The 25,790-nt window shown below is 43.8% G+C and overlaps 1 protein-coding gene across 1 annotated transcript; it reads left to right on the top strand.

Moving 5' to 3' along the window:
- Positions 1 to 12,708: 12,708 nt before the first annotated feature.
- tmem170b (transmembrane protein 170B) lies at positions 12,709 to 24,804 on the top strand. The gene is made up of 3 exons (XM_020500170.2): positions 12,709 to 13,253; positions 18,502 to 18,672; positions 20,433 to 24,804. The coding sequence occupies exons 1-3, from the start codon at positions 13,094 to 13,096 to the stop codon at positions 20,561 to 20,563; spliced, it is 462 nt and encodes a 153-aa protein (XP_020355759.1). The 5' UTR covers positions 12,709 to 13,093; the 3' UTR covers positions 20,564 to 24,804.
- Positions 24,805 to 25,790: the final 986 nt, after the last annotated feature.

Below are 25,790 nucleotides of genomic sequence, written 5' to 3'. Positions count from 1 at the left end.
AGGTAGCACGTCCGGTGACCAGGTCAGGGTTCCATAGCCGCAGGCAGAACAGTTGAAACTGGAGCAGCAGCAAGGCCAGGTGGACTGGGGACAGCAAGGACTCATCATGCCAGGTAGTCCTGAGGCATGGTCCTAGGGCTCAGGTCATCCGAGAGAGAGAAAGAAAGAGAAAGAGAGAATTAGAGAGAGCATACTTAAATTCACACAGGACACCAGATAAGACAGGAGAAGTACTCCTGAGTGGGAATAGGCGTTATTGTGCCCTCTTCACGACTGTCCTGGTGTGTTTGGATCATGAAAGTTTGTTGGTGTTGTGGACACCAAGGAACTTGAAGCTGTCAACCTGCTTCACTACAGCCCCGTCGATTAGAATGGGGGAGGGCTCGGCCCTCCTTTTCCTGTAGTCCACAATCATCTCCTTTGTCTTGATCACACTGAGGGAGAGGTTGTTGTCCTGGCACCACACGGCCAGGTCTCTGGCCTCCTCCCTATAGGCTAACTCATCGTTGTCGGTGATCAGGCCTACCACTGTTGTGTCGTCGGCAAACTTAATGATGGTGTTGGAGTCGTGCTTGGCTACACAGTTGTGGGTGAACAGGGTCTACAGGAGGGGACTAAACACGCACCCCTGAGGGGCCCCCGTCTTGAGGATCAGTGTGGCGGATGTGTTGTTGCCTACCCTTACCACCTGGGGGCGCCCCGTCAGGAAGTCCAGCGTCCAGTTGCAGAGGTAGGGTTCTTAGCTTAGTGATGAACTTTGAGGGCACTATGGTATTGAACGCTGAGCTATAGTCAATGAACAGCATTCTCACGAAGGTGTTCCTTTTGTCCAGGTGAGAAAGGGTAGTGTTGAGTGCAATAGAGATTGCGTCATCTGTGGATCTGTTGGAGCGGTATGCAAGTTGAAGTGTGTTTCTGGGATGATGGTGTTGATGTGAGCCATGACCAGCCTTTCAAAGCACTTTATGGCTACAGACATGAGTGCTACAGGTCACTAGTCATTTAGGCAGGTTACCTTGGTGTAATCCGTCTGGCCCCGCAGCCTTGTGTATGTTGACTTGTTTAAAGGTCTTACTGATGTTGGCTACGGAGAGCGTGATCACACAGTCGTCCGGAACAGCTGATGCTCTCATGCATGCCTCAGTGTTGCTTGCCTCGAAGCGAGCATAGAATTGATTTAGCTCATCTGGTAGGCTCGTGTCACTGGGCAGCTCGCAGCTGTGCTTTCCTTTGTAGTCTGTAATAGTTTGCAAGCCCTACCACATAAAACGAGCGTCGGAGCCAGTGTAGTATGATTCAATCTTAGCCCTGTATTCACGCCTGTTTGATGGTTCGTCGCAGGGCATAGCAGGATTTCTTGTAAGCTTCCGGGTTCGAGTCCCGCACCTTGAAAGCGGCAACTCTACCCTTTAGCTTCTGGTTGGGGTATGTATGTACAGTCACTGTGGGGACAATGTTCTCAATGCACTTATTGATAAAGCCAGTGACTGATGTGGTGTACTCCTCAATGCCAACGGAAGAATCCCGGAACATGTTCCAGTCTGTGATAGCAAAACAGTCCTGTAGTTTAGCCTCTGCTTCATCTGAGCACTTTTTTATAGACTGAGTCACTGGTGCTTCCTGCATTAATTTTAGCTTGTAAGCAGGAATCAGGAGTAGAGAGTTGCTGTCGGATTTACCAAATGAAGGGCGAGGGAGAGCTTTGTACGCGTCTCTGTGTGTGGAGTTGCACATTTAACATGTTGATGGAAATCTGGTAAAACTGATTTAAGTTTCCCTGCATTAAAGTCTCCGGCCACTAGGAGCGCCGCCTCTGGGTGAGTGGTTTCCTGTTTGCTTATTTCCTTATACAGCTGTCTGAGTGTGGTCTTCGTGCCAGTATCTGTCTGTGGTGGTAAATAAACAGCCATGAAAAGTATAGCTGAAAACTCTCTAGGCAAGTAGTGTGGCCTGCAATTTATCACAATATACTCTACTTCAGGCGAGCAAAATCTAGAGACCTCCTTAGATTTCATGCACCAGCTGTTGTTTACAAATATGCACAGACCCCCCCCCCCTCATCTTACCGCTAGCTGAATATCCATGTGGTCATTCAGCCACGATTCCGTGAAACATAGGATATTTCCGTTTTTGATGTCCCGTTAGTAGGATATTCGTGATCGTATCTCCTTGTCCAATGATTGCACGTTGGCGAGTAGTATTGACGGTAGCAGCAGCTTTCCCACTCGTCTTTTCCGGGTCCTGACCAGGCATCCAGCTCTTTGTCCTCTGTACCTGTGTCGCCTCCTCTTGCAAATAACGGGGATGATGGCCCTGTCGGGTGTTTGGAGAATGTCTTGTGCTTCTTGCTCGTTGAAAAAAAGTCTTTGTCTAATCCGAGGTGAGTGATCACTGTCCTGATATGCAGAAGCTCTTTTTTGCTGTAAGATACGGTTGCAGAAACATTATGTACAAAATAAGCTACAAATAACGCCAAAAAAACACATAATAGCACAATTGGTTGGGTGCCCGTAAAACTGCTGCCATTTCTTCCGCCGAGATTTTTCTGTAAAGGGTGGTATTGTCACACCCTGATCAGTTTCACATGTCCTCGTTATTGTCTCCACTCCCTCCAGGTGTCGCTTGTTTTCCCCAGTGTATTTGTCCCTGTGTTTCCTTTCTCTCTGTGCCAGTTCGTCTTGTATTTTTCCAAGTCAACCAGCGGTTTTGCCGTTCTCCTGCTTTTTGCATTCTCTTTTTTCTAGTCTTCCCGGGTTTTGACCTTTGCTTGTTTCTGGACTTTGTACCTGCCTACCTGACCATTCTGCCTGCCTTGACCACGAGCCTGTCTGTCACACTGTACCTCCTGGACTCTGATCTGGTTTTTACCTTTTTGCCTGTCCAAGACCATTCTCTTGCCTACGCCTTGGATTAATAAACATCGTAAGACTCCAACCATCTGCCTCCTTTGTCTGCATTTGGTCTCGCCTTGATAGGTGTGTTTTGGAAAATGAATAGGAGAGTGCATGTAAATACAGCAAGAGCTCGGGAAATACTATAGTTTATAGAATGACATCAGAGTCCCAAACGGCAGAGCCTTTGTTTAGTCTGATGCTCTGTCCAACCTGCGCTGACCTAAAAGATGACTCAAATGGTACCCTATTCCCTATTTAGTGCACAATCTTTTGGCCAGGGCCCAAAGTAGTGCACTTTTTAGGGAATAGGGTGCCATTTGGGAAGCTGACCTACAGGATGGCTCACTGAGCCCTAATGTGTTCATGCATTCAGATGAACACTGTAAAAGCCTACTGAGTCTAAATATTAGGATGTGTCCTGGATAAAATTACATTGGTATACGTGTAGCTACACCCACATACTTTACAGTAGATGAATGAACAGAGCCAATGCTGTCATTGTACACACTCACATAAAGAGCGAGTGTGTACTGTGAAGTGGAATTTTGTCTAAAACAGGAAGTCATCTCTGATAGAAGTCAACCATTTGCTCTGATAAGAATCTCTCTAATGGTATCAGTGACGAGGTCATCTTCTAACTAGACGAGCACCCGTAGAGACCAGGTGATTGTGGGGATAGTGTCCAGACAGTAAAGTGACTGCTGCATTCTAAAGGTTGTCCCAAATGGCACCCTACACCCTATTCTCTATATAATGCATTACTTTTGACCAGGGCCTTTTGGGATGTAGCCTAACTGTGAGATTAAGAGGATATACCTTTTACTCTAAATGGGTTAGTCTGTGGTGCCCGGTGGAATCTGCAGCACATCCTTCTACCTCACTAACTCTGATAAGACAAGTGACACATCTTGGCTGGTTGTCTGAATCTGCCCCACTCTCCAGATCCTAGACGTTGATAGGCCGGTTGGAGTTACAGCTGGATGACATTTTCTTGGGGGGGATGAACTCAAATAAAAACTAGAGCTAGCTAGTCCCACTCCTTGCACCAACCATAACCCCTTTTGTGGGACAGTTAGTCACAACTCTAACCCCCTTTTTGTATGGCTAGCTAGTCCCACTCCTTGTACCAAACCTAACCCCTTTTGTTGGGCAGTTAGTCCCAACCCTAACCCCCTTTTTGTAGGGCTAGCTAGTCCCACTCCTTGCACCAACCATAGCCCCTTTTGTAGGGCTAGCTAGTCCCACTCCTTGCACCAAATCTAACCCCTTTTGTAGGGCAGTTAGTCCCAACCCTAACCCCCTTTTTGTAGGGCTAGCTAGTCCCACTCCTTGCACCAACCATAGCCCCTTTTGTAGGGCTAGCTAGTCCCACTCCTTGCACCAAATCTAACCCCTTTTGTAGGGCAGTTAGTCCCAACCCTAACCCCCTTTTTGTAGGGCTAGCTAGTCCCACTCCTTGCACCAACCCCAACCCCCTTTTTGTAGGGCTAGCTACAGGGGTCCTGCCTCTGCTTTCGTCTTACCAAGCTAACCATTTTAATTCAAACATTTTTGGTTTTAATTTCTTTGCACAAATAAAAAGACAGTTTGTACAGAGTCCAAAACAACAACAGTATGTGCAGAAAGGGAGAAGAATCCCAGAAGGGCTTGTCGAGTATCCCCCCCCCAAAGAGGCTAAATAAAATGTAATAAATCTAATCAGAAAGTCAAGCTACTGGGGATCAAATCTGAACTATTTAACTGAACTCTTAACCATACATTTTAGAAGTGTGCCATAGAAGTCCATTATTAAAAAACTATTTCGATAGTAGTCTTTCAATTACAATGTCACATGATAGAGAAAAAAATATACACATTTTGAGAACGCAACGACCCATATTCCTTTGACATTGACTCTGATTGACAGCTCAGGTACTGCCCCCAGCTAAGATAATGTCTTCAGGTGAACAATTCCCTCAATGAAAGACTAAATTCACACACATGCTGGGACCTGAAAAGGCCCAGCCACTCTGTACCTCTCTGTACTCTGATGAGTTGTTCTAATGCGTGCCATATAGTTCCACGTCCTCGCTGAACAAGTAAAGTACATAGGGTTTGGTTTCCTTTCATGGAAGGGAACACAGTGCCCGAAGCTGGGCCTGTGAGTGGACTTCTAGGTTCCCACAGTGGACGGATGGTGTCAGAAGTGGTGGAATCTTTTTGATGTGACCTTTCACAGGAAATTAATCCCTCTAATCACACACACAAACACACACAGCATTCCAACATCCACTGTTACTGAGCTGATCACCGTATCACTTTATCACTTACCTTTATTTAAGTAGGCAAGTCATTTAAGAACAAATTCTTATGTACAATGACGGCCTACACCGGCCAAACCCGGATGACGCTGGGCCAATTGTGCGCCGCCCTATGGGAATCCCAATCACGGATGGTTGTGATACAGGCTGTATCTCATTACACATAAATAGTACCAATATAAAACAAACACAGGGATATAGTACAGTAGATGTACTTTTTATAGTAGAATGGGAGTAAATAAAGGGCAGGTTGTGGCCTTGTCCCAATGCATCCTGGGGGCATAGAATCTTTTTCAGTGGCAGGTGTTTGGGCAGATTCAGGCAAAGCACAAGCCTCTCAGGAGCACATAGTTATTTTCATGCAGGAGCCAATTAGATCTCAGGTGGTTCAGATTTGATTTTGTCCCCCAGTAAGACATAGATAACCACATCAAACGCTGTTCAACCTCAACCTGTGATTTACTGTGGGGAACTCATGGACACTCATCAAAGGTGAGCGGCAGCGACACACCGCTAGTGAACCTGAGGTCGCTAGTTAGCTGGCTGGCTGTTCTCCACACAAAATAAATTCCTGACTGATTGAACTCACTGGCTTTATTGCCTTTTTTTGTGCTCTCCTTTGACTGGTTCCAGATCTGTTTGTACAATCCAAACAATGACCATATGAGTTGGCAAGACAGCACAAACAGAACTGGAACCAGGCTATGTCTGCCTAGCCCCAACACAATACAATCAACCAGTTAAATCGATCCTCGTGAATGTCCCCAGCCATAAAACCTTGAATCAACCAAACATAAACAGATAAGGAAACCAAATTAAAAGAGGATTAAGATGAGTGTACAGTACTGTATGCCTTGCTTTTATAGACTGAACAAGCATCTCGTATACATCCCAAATGGCACCCTATTGGTCCTTGTCAAAAGTAGTGCACTATATAGGGATAGGGTGCCATTTGGGAGCAGGGTGCCCTTGATTCATCCTCTTCAGCCAGTTGGTTCCAGTTAAGGTAACATCCTGTGACAGGGATGCTAACCAGATGAAGAGCTTCTGTTGATGACTCACCGCTATGAAGGCCGTCTGCCTGCAGCAAAAGAAGAGAAAAAAAGAGAGAAAGAAAGAGAAAGAAACAATGATAGAAACCACAGCACCCGCACATCAAAAGGTACGTGTGAGTGAAAGCATTTTGGACGATATCTCACCTTGCAGATTCAATTACACAGGACAAACAAAGGGGTTGACAATGAAATAGATCAAAAATACTTCATCTGTACAATACCTGAGGCTAACTTTGTGGAGGAGCACAATGGTACTGAGAAGCTGTCCTGAACACTGTGACAATATCACAGGTTATCCCAAAATCCCCCTGTTTCAGACAAAAACCCACGGGGTTTCCCATGGGAAAGCTCACTCTTAATTATTGGATACATTTATTCAACAATATAAGTCATTTAATGGTGTACCATCAATCTATAAGGCTTTTATTCAATGTGAACTCAAACTGTTCAGTGAACTCAAACTGTTCAGTGTTCCAAGTATTGAGAACTTTGCATGGTTGTATAAGCCTACACTATTTGTTATTGATGTGCTGCAATGTGCACTAACAAATAAAGAAGGCTAAATATAAAGCGCCTACATTTTTCGTCTAACCACATGGTGCAGTCACATAAAAGCATAAAAGCAAGAATGGGATTGAACTGAAATAGACTGTCTGTGGAAAACTACAGCAGGGCTATAGAGGAAACTGGAGCACGAGTCCATCTGGTGGCCAAATAATTAAACAAAAGTCTGTAGTGCACAGGAAGATGAGCATGCGCCAAGGCTCCTTTTCAAAAGGAAAACATTTACATTTTAACGTGGCAGTTGTGGCAGTCATTAAATATTGATCTCTTTCGGCCTGATCTTTGTTTTAGATTCAGCTACACAGCTTCATTAAATCCTATTGGTTTTTTTAGAACATGGGATGGCTGTATTTGATATGCTAATTACATGTTTATTTTCTTACAAAATACTTTTGATTATCAAAACAGAGATGAATTATTCTGAGCTTCAAAATCATTTTATTATAATGAAGATGAATATGCCATTCTATGATCAACACTGTTTACCAGCTATGCAGCACTACAACGTATGCTACATCACCAAAAGTATGTGGTTGTCGAACATCTCATTCCAAAATCATGGGCATTAATATGGAGTTGGTCCCCCTTTTGCTGCTATAACAAGCTCCACTCTTTTGGGAAGGCTTTCCACTCGATGTTGGAACATTGCTGCGGGGACTTGCTTCCATTCAGCCACAACATTAGTGAGGTCGGGCACTGATGTTGGGCAATTATGCCTGGCTTTCAGTCGGCGTTCTAATTCATTCCAAAAGTGTTCTATGAGTTGAGGATAGGGCTCTGGGCAGGCCAGTCAAGTTCTTCCACACTGATCTCGGCAAACAATTTCTGCATTGACCTCGCTTTGTGCACGGGAGCATTGTCATGCTGAAACAGGAAAGGGCCTTCCCTAAAATGTTGTCACAGTTGGAAGCACAGAATCGTTTAGAATGTCATTGTATGCCGTAGCATTAAGATTTCCCTTCACTGGAACTAAGGAGCCAAGCCCACACCATGAAAAACAGCCCCAGACCGTTATTCCTCCTCCAACAAACTTTACAGATGGCACTATGCATTGGGGCAGGTAGCGTTTTCCTGGCATTCGCCAAACCCAGAATCGTCCGTCGGACTGCCAGATGTTGAAGCATGATGATCACTCCAAAGAACTTGTTTCCACTGCTCCAGAGTCCAATGCGGCGAGCTTTACACCACTCCGGCCGAAGCTAGGCATTGCGTATGGTGATCTTAGGCTTGTGTGTGGCTGCTCGGCCATGGAAACCCATTTCATGAAGCTCCTGAAAAAACAGTTATTGTGCCGACGTTGCTTCCAGAGGCAGTTTGGAACTCGGTAGTGAGTGTTGCAACTGAGAACAGGTCCCATTCTGTGAGCTTGTGTGGCCTACCACTTCGCGGCTGAGGCGTTGTTGCTCCTAGACGTTTCCACTTCACAATAACCAGCACTTACAGTTGATCGGGGCAGCTCTAGCAGGGCAGAAATTTGATGAACTGACGACATCCTATGATGGCGCCACGTTGAAAGTCACTGAGCTCTTCAGTAAGGCCATTCTACCCCCAATGTTTGTCTATGGAGATTGCATGGCTATGTGATCGATTTTGTACAACTGTCAGCAACGGGTATGGCTGAAATAGCCGAATCCACTAATTTGAAGGGGTGTCCACATACTTTTGCATATATAGTGTACCAGTGAATTTGAACTGAACATTTCACTGAGGAACATTCTTTTAATTTGGACTCACATAGGTCATGGCCATATGACAAACACCACCCTAATTCCTATATATAGGAAATAGGGTGCAATTTGGGATCCAGATCATATGACTGATATCCATTGAAGTTTTCACACGTACAGAGATAGCTTAGTATCAAAGGCATCCAGAGAGGTGAGAAAGAGTCAAATAGCTCTTTCATCCCACTAACCTGACCTAAACTGCTCAAAGGTCTGGAGGGTGGGTGGGGTTGGGCTACAACCCCCAGAAATGGCCATCCTTTCATCTACCTAGCCCTTCACTCTCAATAAAATCCCACAGTTGAATTCCTCACTTCTTTATATAACAGATACACACTAAAATCCAATCTATCTATTTCAATGCCTGATATCACAGACCCAACAATAGGTAAAACCCAACCGCCCCGTGCAATATTTCTATATATCATCAATTCGGCTGTTATGGTTCACCTGTTCAGAGCCTACAGTAGTTCACATGGGATAATTGGTGGGGGATGGTGATTGGTTAACAGTGTGGGATGAAAGAGAGAGAGCTTCAGAGCAAAACTTCCCAACCACTACAAAGGACTCAAGAAGCCAAAGGGTTCAAGAAGTCAATGTTGTCCATAGCAGAGCGTTGACACAGTCTGCTACTTTCACAGCTTTATGGATGGGAAATCCGATCAGGGTAGTTCCACAGAGGGTGAAATTATACCTATGACACATTTTCTCTCTATTGTAAGCTATATCTTTTGTTATGATGCCAAGGCTGTTTGGAATTCAGACACTAGACCAGATCAAGTGTTAGTATATCAAAGTTTGCACCTGTTCTTTTCAAAAGTGAATAAAACTTAAGGTAGAGCACAAGTAAACAAGATAGGAAATACAATCTTTAGACAGGGATCAAGCTTAAAAATATATATATTTTTGTTTATGTCTGTTTTTGAATTTGATTGCCTTCTGAAAGTGCAAAAGCCTAGTAATTCTAGCCCAAGGTATTGTACAGTGATCCTATTATGATCGACATAGCATTCCATCTACCAAATCACATTCAGGTCGTTCACCTCACTGTGCATTCCTGACATAATGTCGAAGGTACACTCCTGAGGTGTCAGATGTCTGACGTATCTTCTTCATTTTCATACCTTTTGAACTGGGACACATCTGAAAATACTTCACCCTTAGAGATTTGTTCCAGAACACTCAGAGACCATAACACTGTCTCTTTCTCACTCTCTCACACTCTCTCTCTCTCAGTCTCTCTTTCTCTCTCTCTCTATCTCTGTCTGTCTCTTTCTAACTCTCTATCTCTATCTCTCTCGCGCTCTGTCTCTGTCTGTCTGTCTGTCTGTCTGTCTGTCTGTCTGTCTGTCTGTCTGTCTGTCTGTCTGTCTGTCTGTCTGTCTGTCTGTCTGTCTGTCTGTCTGTCTGTCTGTCTGTCACCCTGTAAATCTCTCTCTTTCTGTCTCTATCTCTTCCTCTTTTTCTCTCTCTCACAACGACTATGAAATCAGTCTCACAATGACTATGAAATTGAAACAGTGTAAGTGATGAAGTCAATTTTGTTTTTGCAGTGTTTAATGTATTGAATCTGAATCATGCAAATTAAAGTTAGACTGTCCTATTGGCCTATTTCTATAGAAGTTTATCCTTACAGACTCCACTCTCACACAGAAATGTAAATTTTTTTGCACTCGTGTAGTAACGACTGTAGAGCCATTTGCAAAACATAGAAAAAGCCATTTGTAAAACCCCAGTGTTACATATGTTACAGTAAGAAGCCTTTACAATCTTAATAATGCTTATATAGTACCAGTCAAAAGTTGGACACACCTACTCATTCAAGGGATTTTCTTTATTTGTACTATTTTCTACATTGTAGAATAATAGTAAAGACATCAAAACAATGAAATAGCACACATGGAATTGTGTAGTAACCAAAAAATTGTTAAACAAATCAAAATATATTTAATATTTTAGATTCTTCACAATAGCCACCCTTTGCCTTGATGAAAGCATTGCACACTCTTGGCATTCTCTCAACCAGCTTCACATGGAATGCTTTGCTAACAGTCTTGAAGGAGTTTCCACATATGCTGAGCACTTGTTGGATACTTTTCCTTCACTCTGCAGTCCAACTCATCCCAACCCACTCAATCGGGTTGAGGTTGGGTGATTGGTGGCCAGGTCATCTGATGCAGCACTCCATCATTATCCTTCTTGGTCAAATAGCCCTTACACAGCCTGGAGGGGTGTTGGGTCATTTTCCTGTTCAAATTATAGTCCCACTAAGCGCAAACCAGATGGGATGGCGTATCACTGCAGAATGCTGTGGTAGCCATGCTGGTTAAGTGTGCTTTGAATTCTAAATAAATCACTGACAGTGTCACCAGCAAAGCACCCCCACACCATCACTCCTCCTCCTCCATGCTTCACAGTGGGAACCACGTATACAGAGATCATCCATTCACCTACTCTGCGTCTCACAAAAACACGGTGGTAGGAACCCTAAATCTCACATTTGGACTCATCAGACCAAAGGACAGATTACACCAGTCTAATGTCCATTGCTCATGTTACTTGGCCCAAACAAGTCTCTTTTTATTATTGGTGTTCTTTAGCAGTGGTTTCTTTACAGCAATTCGAACATGAAGGCCTGATTCACTCAGTCTCCTCTGAACAGTTAATATTGAGATGTGTCTGTTACTTGAACTCTGTGAAGCCTTTATATGGATGCAATTTCTGAGGCTGGTAACTCCAATGAACTTATCCTCTGCAGCAGAGATAACTCTGGGTCTTGATTTCTAGTGGCGGTCTTCATGAGAGCCTGTTTCATCATAGCGCTTGATGGTTTTTGCGACTGCACTTGAAGAAACTTTCAAAGTTCTTTAAATTTTCCAGATTGACTGGCCTTCAGGTCTTAAAGTAATGATGGACTGTAGTTTCTCTTTGCTTATTTGAGCTGCTCTTGCCATAATATGGACTTGTTTTTTTACCAAATAGGGCTATCTTCTGTATACCACCCCTACCTTGTCACAACATAAGTGATTGGCTCAAACACATTAAGAAGGAAGGAAATTCCACTATTTAACTTTTAACAAGTTACACCTGTTAATTTAAATGCATTCCAGGTGACTAGCTTATGAAGTTGGTTGAGAGAATGCCAGGTGTGCAAAGCTGTCATCAAGGCAAAGGGTGGCTACTTTGAAGATTCTAAAATCTCAAATCTATTTTTATTTGTTTAACACTTTTTTGGTTGCTGCATCACATTAGGCCGTGATTGGGAGTCCCATAGGGTGGTGCACAATTGGCCCAGCGTCGTCCAGGGTAAGCTGTCATTGTAAATAAGACTTTGTCCTTAACTGACTTGCCTATTTACATAAAGGTCAAATAAATGTGTTATTTCATAGTTTTAATGTCTTCACCATTATTCTACATTGTAGAAAATAGTAAAACTATAGAAGAACCCTTGAATGAGTAGGTGTGTCCAAACTTTTGACTGGTACTGTACATTTTGTAGCAATGCTGGAATTCACATTTATAAATTCAAAAGTCCATTCATACTTATTAACAATAGTCATTAGACCTACTGTAAAAAGTCTCCCCACTAACTTGATGTGAAATGTAAAACATGCAAAGTGTTGATCTAAATTCTAAGATCTATTTGTCGAAGGGACCATAATGGAGATAAGCTCTGTTGCTAGATCTGGTGCAAAAAGGTCTTTATTATGCTGTGCATGGTTCCTGATAAATAGACAAATAAAAAGTAGCTTTCAGATTTTTCATCCACTTTCACAGCAAACTCTTTGTGTCTGGAATGTTAGCTGATACATCTCTGATATATTTCCGAATGCGGACATTAATATTTACTCATTTTATAGTAATACAGAATATATGATCTGCTGAATATGATGCCTCTTATTTATATTATGCTATGCTACTCCACCTTTATCAGTCGATTTAAGATTGACGTTTCGGGAGCGAATCAGCAACATGGACAGTACCTGCATCAATACGACGTCATGGACAACGCCCTGCAATACACAAACGCATCATTCTTGTAGTACAGTGTCACAAAACTGCCTTTTCATTTAAAATCAAATGATTTGCCAGCTCACTCCTTAGTTAAATGCAGACTTCTACTAGCCTACAACAACCATCACTGATTTTCACAATTTTACCGCTCTCTTACGCCCGCATGGTCCAAATGATTACGCACGTTTTCAGCGTAAACGCTACTGTACTAATTACTCATCTTTTGTTCCCCATTCATAAGCTGCTACAATATCATAACAGTACGCTTTCACTGTATACTCCCCTTTAACTGGTGACGGCCCCTTTAAGGGTTATGTAGAGAGAAGGGCTGATGTAGGACGACTCCTCTGTGTGCGCTGCCATCCTCATCATGGCCTCCAAACAACCGCCGCTGCAACCGAGAATGAGCACGAGCAGACGAGCTGTTGGCCCTTTCCTTCCCCGCGCGGAGACCAACAACGTTAAGCCGAAACAGAGGCACCGGTAGAGGGGTGCGCGCCGGGGGATCAAGCCTCCGAGCTCATGCCACCCCGTTCTCCTCGATGTCTTCGTCAAAAGCCACTTACAGCCATTTGACAAAGAGGGATGCAAACCCGGGCGGCGGCAGAAACATGAACACGAATAGGGATTATTCTATCAATCTATCCGTGCAGCAAGTGCTGAGCCTCTGGGTGCAAGGCACGACGCTGCAACATTTCACAGGTAGGCTATGTACTGTATGTCACATTATTACTGTACAGTGTAAACACATGTCGTGCACTTGGCAGCGTTTCAACCGTTGTGTGTGGGATCTGGCTCGGTTCCCCCAATTACCGGTGTTGTAGGCTACACACAGGGCTGGCCGTTTTCTATTAATTTACTGTACTGTTGGATAGAATGGGGTGACATGGGAAGCTGTGCGCGTCCATTTTTAAAGGGAGAGTATACACCGTATGAAATATCAACCGGGCACCGGTAACTGCCCCGAAGTGTTTCTTTTGTCGGTCTCCATACTGTAGCCTACCGGTATCTTACTTTTTAATAAGAGGCATGCGCCTCTCAATGCCTTGGTGTCACTTGAATAACAACGGCCAATGTGTTACGGCAATTAAATTATAAACACAAATATAATTGAACTCAGTCATCGAATGAATAACACATATATTCTACCGGTTAATGCATCATTGTGCTGCGTGAATGCACTTGGCACTGTGAAATGTAGTGTTGTCATCTCTGTTGCAGCCACACAGCCCTCTTCCTTTGTCTTGCGGTCGAGTAATCACAGGTAATTAGTGTCATCCTCACCAACTCCCGGATAGGCTGTCTGGGGTGTTCTGGGGAGATATGGTATAGACGCTGTATTGTAGACTACTGTGACTATTCTGCACAGCAGTGGGTAACTTCTAAATGACCATAAGTATTTGTTGAAATGTAAACAGTCATGAGTGACAGTGTCACAAAATATGATTAAACACCTGACTAACCAGTCATTACAATTAGGACGTTCTCTCTTTGTATTTGTCTGTCTGTCTGTCCATCCATCTGTCTCTCTCTCTCTATCCTATCCCCCCTCTCTCAAAAGGCTTTTACAAGGTCTTATTTATTTACATAATGAGATGTGATATCAGCATGCTAGTACATTGGTCATTGTACTTGTGGTTAGCATTTTCACTCATTCAAAATGAATAAGTGCTAAGAGAATACAATAACCTAAGAATACAATAACCTAAGAATACAATACGCTAAGAATACAATAACCTAAGAATACAATAACCTAGGAATGAATTGGGTGGTGGAACAATTGACATTACAATGTCATAATAGCAAGATATTTCAAGACCTCTCTTGACTGGAATTCCTTTTTGCCTTGCAAAGAGAAGGATGGACACACTGTAAACGGGCATCATAGCTGGCATGTAGATGTTGTGAGAGCAAGCCCAAGCGGACATCCTGGGCTGAGAAACATGAAGAAAAACAAGACATGGAATGCGTCCCAAAATGGCACCCTATTTGGGACATAACCATGATTAATCATGCTGACTCAGCAGGGAAGTGACTCACAAGCACAAGTATTGCAGAAGTAAAGTTGCTGTGGTGGTGAGACAAGAGTAAACCAATGAGTGCCATCCAGTATCTGGCAGCAGGACTGCCAGACGATCCTCAAAACCAGTCATGAAAAACAAGCTACAATTAAGTTAGATGCCCTAAGCAAGTTCAATGTAGACTCACACACTGGCCATAAACTCTACAAGTAATGATAGACAACTCCTTTATACTTTTACAGTGTCACTCACAGACTCCTCTGGCAGAGTACTTTAACAAATGGTATTTCCTGTGAACATCCATACCAGCAGTTTCACTTCTTATTTCCTTCTCTATTCTCAATAAAGAACAAAAACATGCCTCTGTTTTTCAGTTTAAAATCGACAGGATGATGTAATAAGATTGCATGCACCCAGCAAAGAGATTTGCCATTGTCTTTGTACAATGTGATTATTGATGTGCTCAGATGGATTACTGCTGATTAGTGGTGGCACCATCAGTCTTTTCATGCATTATCTTCTCTTCAATTGTTCACACTTCTGTCACGTGTTATTGCCATGTTATTCCATCCTATTAGCATCTCATTACATGTTATTACAGTACTCCAATGACAACTTTCAGGTGTTTTTCACAGTACTGTCTCTCGTTGCTGTTCTCTGTCATAGGGGACAATCTCTCAAAGCCTGACTAGGCTGTAGCAGTGACTATGACATTACTATCCAGAAGTATGGGCCCTGGTCGAAAGAAGGACCCTGGTCCAAAGAAGGACCCTGGTCAAAAGTAGTTCACTAAATATGGTGCCATTTGGGATACAACCAATGCCTTGCAGTGCCTTTGTAGGCTCTATGGGTCAAACGTTTGACCGCTTATCAGTGGAATGGGAACATAATGCTTTTCTCTTTCATGTTTTGTGTTAGCATGTGAGGCCAGCTGGCCCCCACTGTGTGTTGTGAAAGCTGCTGACGGAGGCCCCCAGGTTCGTGTTAGGGGATTAGCAGCATAACAAACATTAATAATACTACAGTCTTCTGACTGAGGGGTAGAGTTGAGGTTTGGGTTGCATGCCTGAAGATGACACAGCACCTGTACTACAATCCAGAGTACAGACGACCTCAACTCCATCCCCCCAACCCCTCACACACATAAAATATGCACGCACACACACACACACAGTATAAGCGGTGCCATGCAGAGAATGGTGCCGCTGAGCTATCTATGTTCCAGTGGTGTGACAGAGCAGAGGTGTGTGGTGTGCCCCTATGCACCACAAATCCAGCCAGGCTTAGTGTTGGGCGGCAGCTGCTCAGCTAGCGCCATCCCGGGGCCTGTGTGGAATCCTAATGGAGTTGGCTGGCGGTGGCGTGCCTCTCTGGCCCAAGTCTGGCCCTGCTTGCATCTCTCTATCCATCTATCTCACTCTCCTTATGTCTCTCTCTTTCCATAACTCTATATTTCACTCTCTCTCTCTCTACCTCTGTATCTCTTTACATCACCCTCCTTTTCTTTACAGTATCTCGTTCCACACCTTTCTTCCTTGACTGGCGTGCCTCTCCAGTCTGGCCCCAATTCCTCCCTCTCTCGCTCTCTCACACAGACACTCTTTCCCTGTACCATCCATCCTCCTCTCTCTGCCACTCTCTGTCTCGCTCTCGATACATCCCTCTCCCTCTCTTTACAGTACCTCGTCCCGACCCTGTCTTCCCCTGGCATCTCACTCTGCTGCCAGATGGGAGGTGACCACAGATAGGGGCCTGTATTGTAACTCATCACGGCCACTGTGCTGACTGAGCTGGCTGTGTGTTCTGTTTAGACCATGCAGGCTAGGCAGCACAAAAGGCCTTGTGTCACCCCCCTATAATGTCTCTCTCTCTATGCCGAGCGTGACAGCTGTCGGCCTGATCGATACAGGAGGAGGTAGGAGGCACTCAGTGGATTGTGGAACAAGGTCAAATGGATATGCTAAAGAGTTTCTACTGATTGATACATTACTTTGCAGAGGGATTTAAATTCCCATCCCGACAGTAGCGTAGCAGATGTTGACATATTAGAAGGCACATTCAGAACATTCAAATCATTGGCACATGTATTGCCAGAATGTGATAACATGTCCAAAATCCAATTAAATCATTCTGAGCTTCCATTCACTCTCTCCCCTACCCCCAAACATCCAGTCGAGTCTCATATCCAACCCACTTTGCCTCAGTGGCAGTGGAGCCAATCTGGCCCCTCGCAAAGCTTGTCTCTCGGAGCCTGTAGCCCAGGAAACAAGGAATAGAGAGAGGGAGAGAATGTGAATCGGGCTCTCTGCAGGACCCTCTCTGGGACTGTGTCCCATCCTCCCCAACACATAACAGTCTCTATATTTGTGGAGGAGCTCTTTGTGAAATGGGATAATTAGACGGTATGTACCGTATGTGAACCAGTTGAATATCTCGTGAGTATTTCTGGGTGTCCAAGAGATGTCAGTTTGGGGTTTTCATTGGGGTAATGTTGAGTCGTACAGTATTTCCCCTGACAGGAGCAACAGAGCAGGTACATGCTCAGTATCCAAACATTCCTCAAAATTTGAAATAACATTGAATTGAAATGCTTATTTAAGTGCTTTTAAATCATTCACTGAATGGATTTAATACCCTTCATAAATCATCAAAATGGGTACCTGGATTTGAGATGTTAATGCTTATTTAAGTGCTTTTAAATCCTTAACTGAATGGATTTAATACCCTTCATAAACCTTCCAAATGGGTACCTGGATTTGAGATGTTACCGCTTTAATCTCTAACAGCAGACTATGTCTGTGTAGGGTGTCATTTGGAATGCAGCCTGTTTTGTTGCATAGTGTTTATTACGATGCTAGGCTGCCTTCTTGATGGGCCCAGATTGAAAATCGGATATGTGCTGCTGCTTTCTGCCTCCCTCTGTCTCTGTCTCTGTCTCTGTCTCTCTCTGTCTCTCTCTGTCTCTGTCTGTCTCTGTCTGTCTCTGTCTCTCTGACTCTCCCTGTCTCTCTCTCTCTGTGTCTCTCTCTCTGTGTCTGTCTCTCTCTCTCTGTGTCTCTCTCTCTGTGTCTCTCTCTCTCTCTCTGTGTCTCTCTCTCTCTCTCTGTGTCTCTCTCTGTGTCTCTCTCTCTCTCTCTGTGTCTCTCTGTCTCTCTCTGTGTCTCTCTGTCTCTCTCTCTCTGTCTCTCTCTCTCTCTCTCTGTGTCTCTCTCTCTCTCTGTCTCTCTCTCTGTCTCTGTCTGTCTGTCTCTCTCTGTCTGTCTCTCTCTCTCTCATTACAAATGTCATATTATATATATATATATATATACACACAGTTGTCTGTCTCTGTCTCTCTCTCTCTCTCTCTCAGATATCATCCTGTACCTGTACCAAAACACTTTTCTGTGGGTGTTTGATTAGAGATACGTCTAAAACCACATGCTTGGTTCTGTCTTCAGAGCAACGGCAATGTTCTCCGACACCTCGCAGGGGTTGTTTCTTCATATGTGTCTATTCTAACCATATGTTTTCCATACAGAGACCTGTGTGTACAGTACAATCCACTTTAAAATGTCATACTTGATTTGCCCTAACAAAAAATTTAAATTAACCTAATGAATCCCACGGTAACTCTGGTTATACCATTGGATTTGTCTATTTCTTCTGCATCTGTAGATACCAACCATGAATCTGTGTGATTAACGGGGGCTGAGCTAGAGCGGTGTTTGTGAGACAAGGGCGGCTCCCTAAGGGGGCCGGGGCTTTTATACAAAAACATCTGTAGAGTCCGAATGTTTTGAGCTACAAATGAATAAAAAGATATCTATGAAAAGCTGAGGTTGTTGGTATGCCTACAGAGCTGTCTAACTAACCACTCTATTCGATGCGTGTTGTTTCCCTGTGTATAACCACTCGACTGCATGTGTTCTCTCCTACCCTCTTCTCAGAGATGTGGTACTGGGTGTTCCTGTGGTGTCTTTTCTCCTCGCTCTTCGTCCACGGGGCAATGGGCCTGCTCATGTTAGTCATGCTGCAGCGCCACAAGAGGGGTCGCCTCATCACCCTGGTCCTGGTCAGCGTGGGCTTCCTGGCCTCCTTGGCCGGTGGGGTCATCACCAGTAAGTCACCGCCCACTTTGTGTGTGTTTGGGGGGTGTGTGTCTCTGTCTGTGTGTATTGTCCTGTCTGTCTGTCTGTCTGTCCATCTGTCTGACCCTCTCTATCCCATTGTCCTCTGTACACATGCTCAACATTTTTACCCCAAATATCATCCTCCCTACTCTGATGTATCATCTTCCAGTCCAGTAGCTAAGTATATCATAGAGTGGTACATAGTACTGTATCTTTCTGTGGAAATAGACTGGCCTTTTATGTGTCCCAAATGGCACCTTCTACCCCACATAGTGCACCCATAGGGCTCTGGTCAAAGCAGTGCACTGTATAGGTAATAGGGTGCCATTTGGGACGCAGCCTGTGAGTCTGTGAGCTACAGACAGGGCAGGAGCTCCTGAGGACAGGGCTGGGTGAATCACACTCCATCACAGAGAGGCAAGCCAAGCCCAAAATAGACAGACCACTTTATTATTAATGTGGAAGCTCGCCGAGAGAGAGAGCAGACTATTGCCTGTGCATTGCCCCGTGTGTACGCTGAAACAGCTAAGAGCGAGTACCGTCTAGCAGCAGCAGCCAGTAACACTCTGTCAAGACGGAGGGAAGGTGAGGTTATTCAATGGTCGACTGGCAAATGTCAGACGTCAACAACTTTGAGCCAGTTTATAGGTTATCGCTCCCTTGTCTTTTCTTTACCATGTTGACTTCAATTAAGATTTGTATCTTGGCTTTGAGATAAGATTTAAAAAAAAAGTTGCACTCAGACAGTTGTACTTTTGAGACTGTATCTTCAATACAGGCGGTTGGCGTATTGTGAGAGAAGCATGACTAAATTGTCGGGAGAGAGAGAGAGTGATGCATCCCAAATGGCACCCCAATCCCTACTGTACATAGTGCACTAGTGCTCTATGAAGGGAATCTGGTGCCATTTGGGATGCATCCAGAGTGGCAAGTAAACACAGTATGGGGTCAGGCACTCAATCACACGTATTAATGCGACCAGCGTTAAAAGGGACATATTTTAACGGTATTACATCTGCCCATGCAGGAGGTTCTACGGAGACAACTTTAGATTCCAGTGGGGAACTATGACGATACGAGGGAAGGATGAGGAGAGATCATACACTGAGTGCACAAGACATTAGGAACACCTTCCTAATATTGAGTTGAACCCCCTTTTGCCCTCAGAACAGCCTCAATTCATTGGGGCATGGACTCTAAAAGGTGTTGAAAGCGTTCCACAGGAATGCTGGCCCATGTTGGCTGGATTTCCTTTGGGTGGTTGATCATGCTTGATACACACGGGAAATTGTTGAGCGTGAAAAACCCAGCAGCGTTGCTGTTCTTGACACACTCAAACCGGAGCGCCTGGCACCTACTGTCATACCCCGTTTAAAGGCACTCAAATCTTTTGTCTTGCCAATTCACCCTCTGAATGGCACACACATACAATCCATGTCTCAAATATCTCAAGGCTTAAAAATCCTTCTTTAACCTGTCTCCTCCCCTTCATCTACACTGATTGAAGTGGATTTAACAAGTGACATCAATAAGGGATCATAGCTTTCACCTGGATTCACCTGGTCAGTCTATTTCATGGAAAGAGCTTTTTTGAGTGTATTCTTATTGGTACTAAAATGCTATTGAACAGTCTGTGCCACAGTTGACAAGCATTGACTGGCTGCCGGAATGTGTCTGCAGGCCCATTGTATGCCATATTTATAGTCATATCAATGTCATATAATCTATATGTGTGTGTCTCTTTCCAGGTGCGGCCGTGGCAGGGGTGTATCGTGTGGCAGGGAAGGACATGGCCCCCCTCCAGGCCCTGGTGTTTGGAGTGGGCCAGACCACACTCTCTGTAGTCATCTCCTTCTCACGTATACTGGCCACTCTCTGAAGAGATGACTCTGCTACACGGACAGACTAACTGACGAACAGACACACAAGAGAGGAGAGAGGAAAGGGGAAAGGAGGGACATGTCCGATAGACCGGAGTTCACATCCCACCAGTTACACAAGCAGAGACGGCAATGGGTGGCAGTTAACTGCATGTAGTATTTGAAGGGAAACAAACAGAGTCAAATAGAAGAAGAGAAGAAGATTGTGTCCCAGTCCTAGACGTCTAGACATTTCGGGGATGGATGAATGTGGAAGAGTGCCCCCTAGTGTCTCTGTTCAGCCACTGCTACGTTTGCTAGAGCTCCCTTTGCTACAAGGGACCTCTCAATGCAGGCCTCACTTCTGTGTGTCAAAGACACACACTTCCTTGGGCTCTCCACCAGTTGGCGATGTCCACAGACTCTGTCAAGTGTCAAGCCAGTGAAACCACATCCTGAACTGAAAGCTAATTTGAGGTTCTATGTGCCGATGTCCTCTGGGACTTAACTTCAGTGTTGTAAAGGAGAATGCTTTCATGGCCATCTCTACAGACGATTGAAGGCTTTCTGTTCTATTTGTGGGGGGGGGGACTCCTATTTTTATTTTTTTACAGTAAAGACAAACCACAGCAACCTGTAATTAATTGAACAATTCAAGTCTACGGTCCTTGAAGTGCCACGGTACTTTGATGAGATGGCCAGAACAGAATTGGACTTGTGAAGACCCACCATCATTCTGACATGCCTGAGGTTGTAAACGCAACGATGATGGTCAACCAAACTACCATTCAGTGTTAAAAAAATCTACCAACCACAAACAACTGGATCTTCTGTCTTTGGAAAATGATATCCTAATAACCATTCCTTCTTGTAAAGTATTCTAACTACCACAGCAGGTTTTTTGTTTGCAACACTCTATAATGCTTAACCTTTGCACTTTCTAAATGTTGGTGATCCACCTCCTTTACCTAAGAGGTGTCTAAATAGAGTAGGTTGTTGAGGTTCCGTTGGTTCAAGGTTACTATGGAGATAACCACTACGCTTGTTAAGGGCTCTGCATACGCAAACGGAGCTGACGAAGGTCCATCATTTGCGTTGACAGTGTAGAGCCCTTTAGATGTTTGTCAAGTCTAGACCAGTCCAGGTTGTCCAACGTACTCTGGGGAAATAGCAACTCTGACCATGAACCTTGTCTGGAGAGGGTCAGAGTTGCTACTTGGTTCTTACAGGGTTTTATGGAGGTAAACTAATGTATTAACTGAAATAAAAAGGAAGAATTGTCCTAGTAGTAGCAGCTGTATTGCTTCTTGAGGAATATCTCTGATAGAGTATCTCTTGGAAGTTTTACTGTCTGTGTTGTGGTGCAGATTTACTGTTAAGGTTTAGCGGTTGGAATCCAGCCGCTACTTGGCTGTTGTGATAACAATGTTGTCCTGACTCCTATAAATCCCACTCCATAGAGAGCCATTCCTGGAGAAGGTCAGAGACTTAGTGTGCATCCCAAATGGTACCCTTTCCCTATATAGTACACTGCTTTTGACCAGGGTCAGTAGGACTGTATAGGGAATAGGGTGCCATTTGGGAAGCATCCTCTACTGCTGCTGAAACAGCCATTTTCTATGGCTCCCTGCCTTCCTCCCTGTTAGTTCTTGCTGATCGTGTGTGTATTGTTTGTGTTTTAACTAAGTTTGACTTTGCATATTGCACTGACAACGGCCTGCCTTTATTTCGCACAGTTTGTTTTATGATATTGGTCCCAGTGGGTGACCCATAGATCCATATAGGATTTTATACAGTATGTCCCATCACCAGTACACACAGCGGGTCCCAAAAAGCAGGTTTTTGTCCAAAATGGCACCCTATGCCCTTCATAGTGCACCCTTTTTTGACCGTAGCCATATGGGTTTGAGAACCACTGCTGTGGTTTTGGAGGTGCTTTTGGGACTGCAGATCAATGTTTTTTTTGTGGGGCCCTGTGGGACTAACCATAATGAATGTGTTTGTGTCTGTCCTGTCCACCCTCTGGAACAGTTCACGTTTATTAACCAACTATAGGACAGGTCTTACTGCATCCCAAATGGCACTCTGTTCCCTACAATGTGCACTACTTTTCACCAGAGCCCTATGGGGGAATTTGGGACGCACACATTCACTCCTGGAATTGAAGGGTTGCAAGGCCCACTGGTTTGTACCTTACAATGTCATTTCATTTTTTATCAATAGCTGACGATATCCCATCTCAGTCACTTTCATTTGTCAGTAAATGACTGTGGACCAATAAAACAAGGCCCTCTGCTGCACCCTAAACTAGGTGTGAATACCACACCAGGCCCTCTCTGGAAACAAAGGGTTTGTTTTTATGCCAAAGGACTTCATTCTCACATGTTAGCTTTATTTGTTAAGGGTTCCTTACTTTTTGATTGTTGTTATTATTGCTGAGAAAGTATGAATCACTTTAATATCAGAACCATTATTTTGCACTGAGCTAAACAGATTTAAAATCCCCAAACCCACAAAAAGTTAACAAAATTTGCTTCATTTTGGCTTAATATGAAATTCCAGTGTGTGACCTAATTGAGTGATCTAAGAGTGTTTACCAATGAAAGTGGTTGCTCTGTTTTTTCCTTAGTTATGTAATTGACACCACTCACCTTCAATACCCAGTCTGCGCACCAGAGGGAGCCAGTACGCTGAGTATTGAATAAGTGATAGTAGTAGCCAGTGTCAGTGGTGGATTTGGATTGATACAGTAATGATCGTGGTTGTTGTATAGAAGAAAATATACCTGTGGCAGTTTTTTGATATTGTCAATTTGTATTTGATTCTAAAATGAATTCCTGAGGCTTCCAGATGGTCTGGAAACGACTGTGTTTGATAATTTGCCTAATCTAATATGACTATCCAATACTATCTCTCTCAGAACTATCTGATTAAACAAAATACTTGGATAAAACAAACTATAATCAGCAAATACTATTAATGATCAAATTCCCCAGATCAACTGAATTCATATTGTATTAGTGAGTTATTACACTCATTTTAATATTTTTGGCTCGAGTTCGGAGACCAAATGTGAGTTATTTCTGATGGCTCTACAATGCTGTCATAGCAATATTATCTAGATATTTCTGTTTGTGAATGAAACTGCGTTTGAGAGTTGGGTATGGTGCATAGGACTTGTGACAAGAGTGTTGTTGTGTGATGTTGTACTGTATGTCTGTGTGGTTGTATATGTGAGTGTTACATGCATTAACTTAATGTTTTTTCAGAAGGGGCCTGCAATACAATTGTCATTGCAGCATCTGAAATGCTTTATCGGGTTGAGCAAAAGGGGTAAGGACCTTGTCATAGGTGTAACACTGACTGACCCAGTGTGTTCATAAATGTTGTCTTACTGAGCAATGTCTTACATAATGTGGTTTTAAAATCAAAAAAATAATAATGTAATCTACAAGGTGTTCACAACTACTTTTCTGCCAACAAACCTCCAAGCACTATTCTTGTTGAGAGACAAAGAAGCATAGCTTTTGTTGTTCAGATCAGTGCACCGCGATGCATCGGCTATTAAGGTAAATAAAATACAAAGTTCTCATCAGAGGGATGTGTACCATGTCATGTACTGGGAACACACATAGACATCATGACTGCGCCATGGACAGTATTTTGATACCCATAACATGTATTTGTCTATACAGTCTATTACCACATTTCAGAACGTCAATGTGTGTGCCATGAATTCAAATGTTTGGAATCTGATGAGGACGAGTAAGAATTGGGTTGTCTGTTTTTGGTTGTATCCCTGTGTGATTGTGGGTAATCCTTGGTTTACACTGCAACAACTCAAAGGGGACATTCTGCAACAGATGATCCCGATGGTTTTAAATAGCACCAACTGCCATCTGACCGTACGAAGCCCTGTCCTAGAATCCTCCTCTCTGTGTTCCTTATGAGTTTATAGCCTATGCCACCCCCTCAGTTCTCTCCAGTGTTGTACAAAATGCCACTTACTTTCCACTGATAAGTCTGCCCCTCAGCAATTGCATGCGCAATACAACTCGGATAATGTGTGTGAATGGATTTGGACAATCCATTATAGACAATGGTGTGCAAAACAAGTGACACATGTAGATAATGTATAATATGTTTTTTAATTTTGTACCAGCGAACCGCTGATGTTTATAACTTGCCTATTTATGTACAAATGTTCTCCTGTACATACTGAGCAGTCAGTTGGAATAAAATGTTTTACAGTAAAAAAACAGCTTGCTAACATTGTCACTTGTTCCTAAATGTATTACATATATTTCTTCATATAGTATGAATGTTCAGCTGAAAGATATTATAAAAAATACCATTAATATTAGTAGAAATATAATTGGGACTATGATGCTGATGCTCTGCCTTTCCTGGCAATCGACCATGGCAATCTACCGTTCTGCTTTCTAGAAGCTCCTGTTCTGCAGTATACCATCTGTACTTAATGTTTTCTCTCCCTTCCTCTACCACATCACCCCTCTGTTAAACTTTCCTATCTTTTCCTCTTGCCATTATTCTCTGCTCCCACCTCCTTTTGTCCTATCTATCCGGCCCTCCCTCCCTCCTGTCAAACACTACCTACAGTCTGACCATGCTGAAGCCGTACCAGGCTGGCACACCCCACCCACAGATCCACGCACATCCCCAACACAAATCCTCATTGTGTTTCCATATGACTCTGCCATTGTTTACTGGGCTCAGGCCTGTCATCTCCCATTCATGTCTGGTCTCCTGGCATTGCTTGCAAGAGTCTGCCCAGCGGGATGTGCTGGATGTGGAGTCGATGCCAGGGAGGGATCATGAGAGGAGGGAGCGGCCATTTACTGGGGCTGGTGCTGCCAAGTGCTGCTGCTTGGGTGACCAGCCGCTTCCTTCTCTGATGATCTAGAAAGGGGTCCAACATCCAGCTTTAGGTGGAACAGGAGACCACTGGAGATTGAGCCTGGAGCCTAGGCTATTTATAGACAAAGCAGTTAAATAATACGTGCTCTAAATACTGCATAAGAGCCATTTTGAACCGAGCTGCTGAATGACGTGGTGTGGCCGCCCCTTGGGTTTGAGGAAGTTTGCTGTTTCGGCTAGTATGGTACAGCCCTTCAATGTTCAATGAGAGCCCTCCGTACGTGATAGATCGTCACACAGCAAGTGGAGCCGAACAATCTTGATCCGATCTTAGTCTCCATGTCAGAACAAAAGACTATTTAGAACCAT

This window comes from Oncorhynchus kisutch, linkage group LG14, assembly GCF_002021735.2.
Source record: "Oncorhynchus kisutch isolate 150728-3 linkage group LG14, Okis_V2, whole genome shotgun sequence".
Taxonomy (NCBI): domain Eukaryota; kingdom Metazoa; phylum Chordata; class Actinopteri; order Salmoniformes; family Salmonidae; genus Oncorhynchus; species Oncorhynchus kisutch.
This window is presented reverse-complemented; position numbering and strand designations above follow the sequence as displayed.

Coding starts and splice junctions, on each gene's coding strand:
- tmem170b (XM_020500170.2), top strand. CDS start 13,094: ATGTCTTCGTCAAAAGCCACTTACAGCCATTTGACAAAGAGGGATGCA. Junction 13,254..18,501: donor GACGCTGCAACATTTCACAG/GTAGGCTATGTA, acceptor CCCTCTTCTCAG/AGATGTGGTACTGGGTGTTC. Junction 18,673..20,432: donor GGCCGGTGGGGTCATCACCA/GTAAGTCACCGC, acceptor GTCTCTTTCCAG/GTGCGGCCGTGGCAGGGGTG.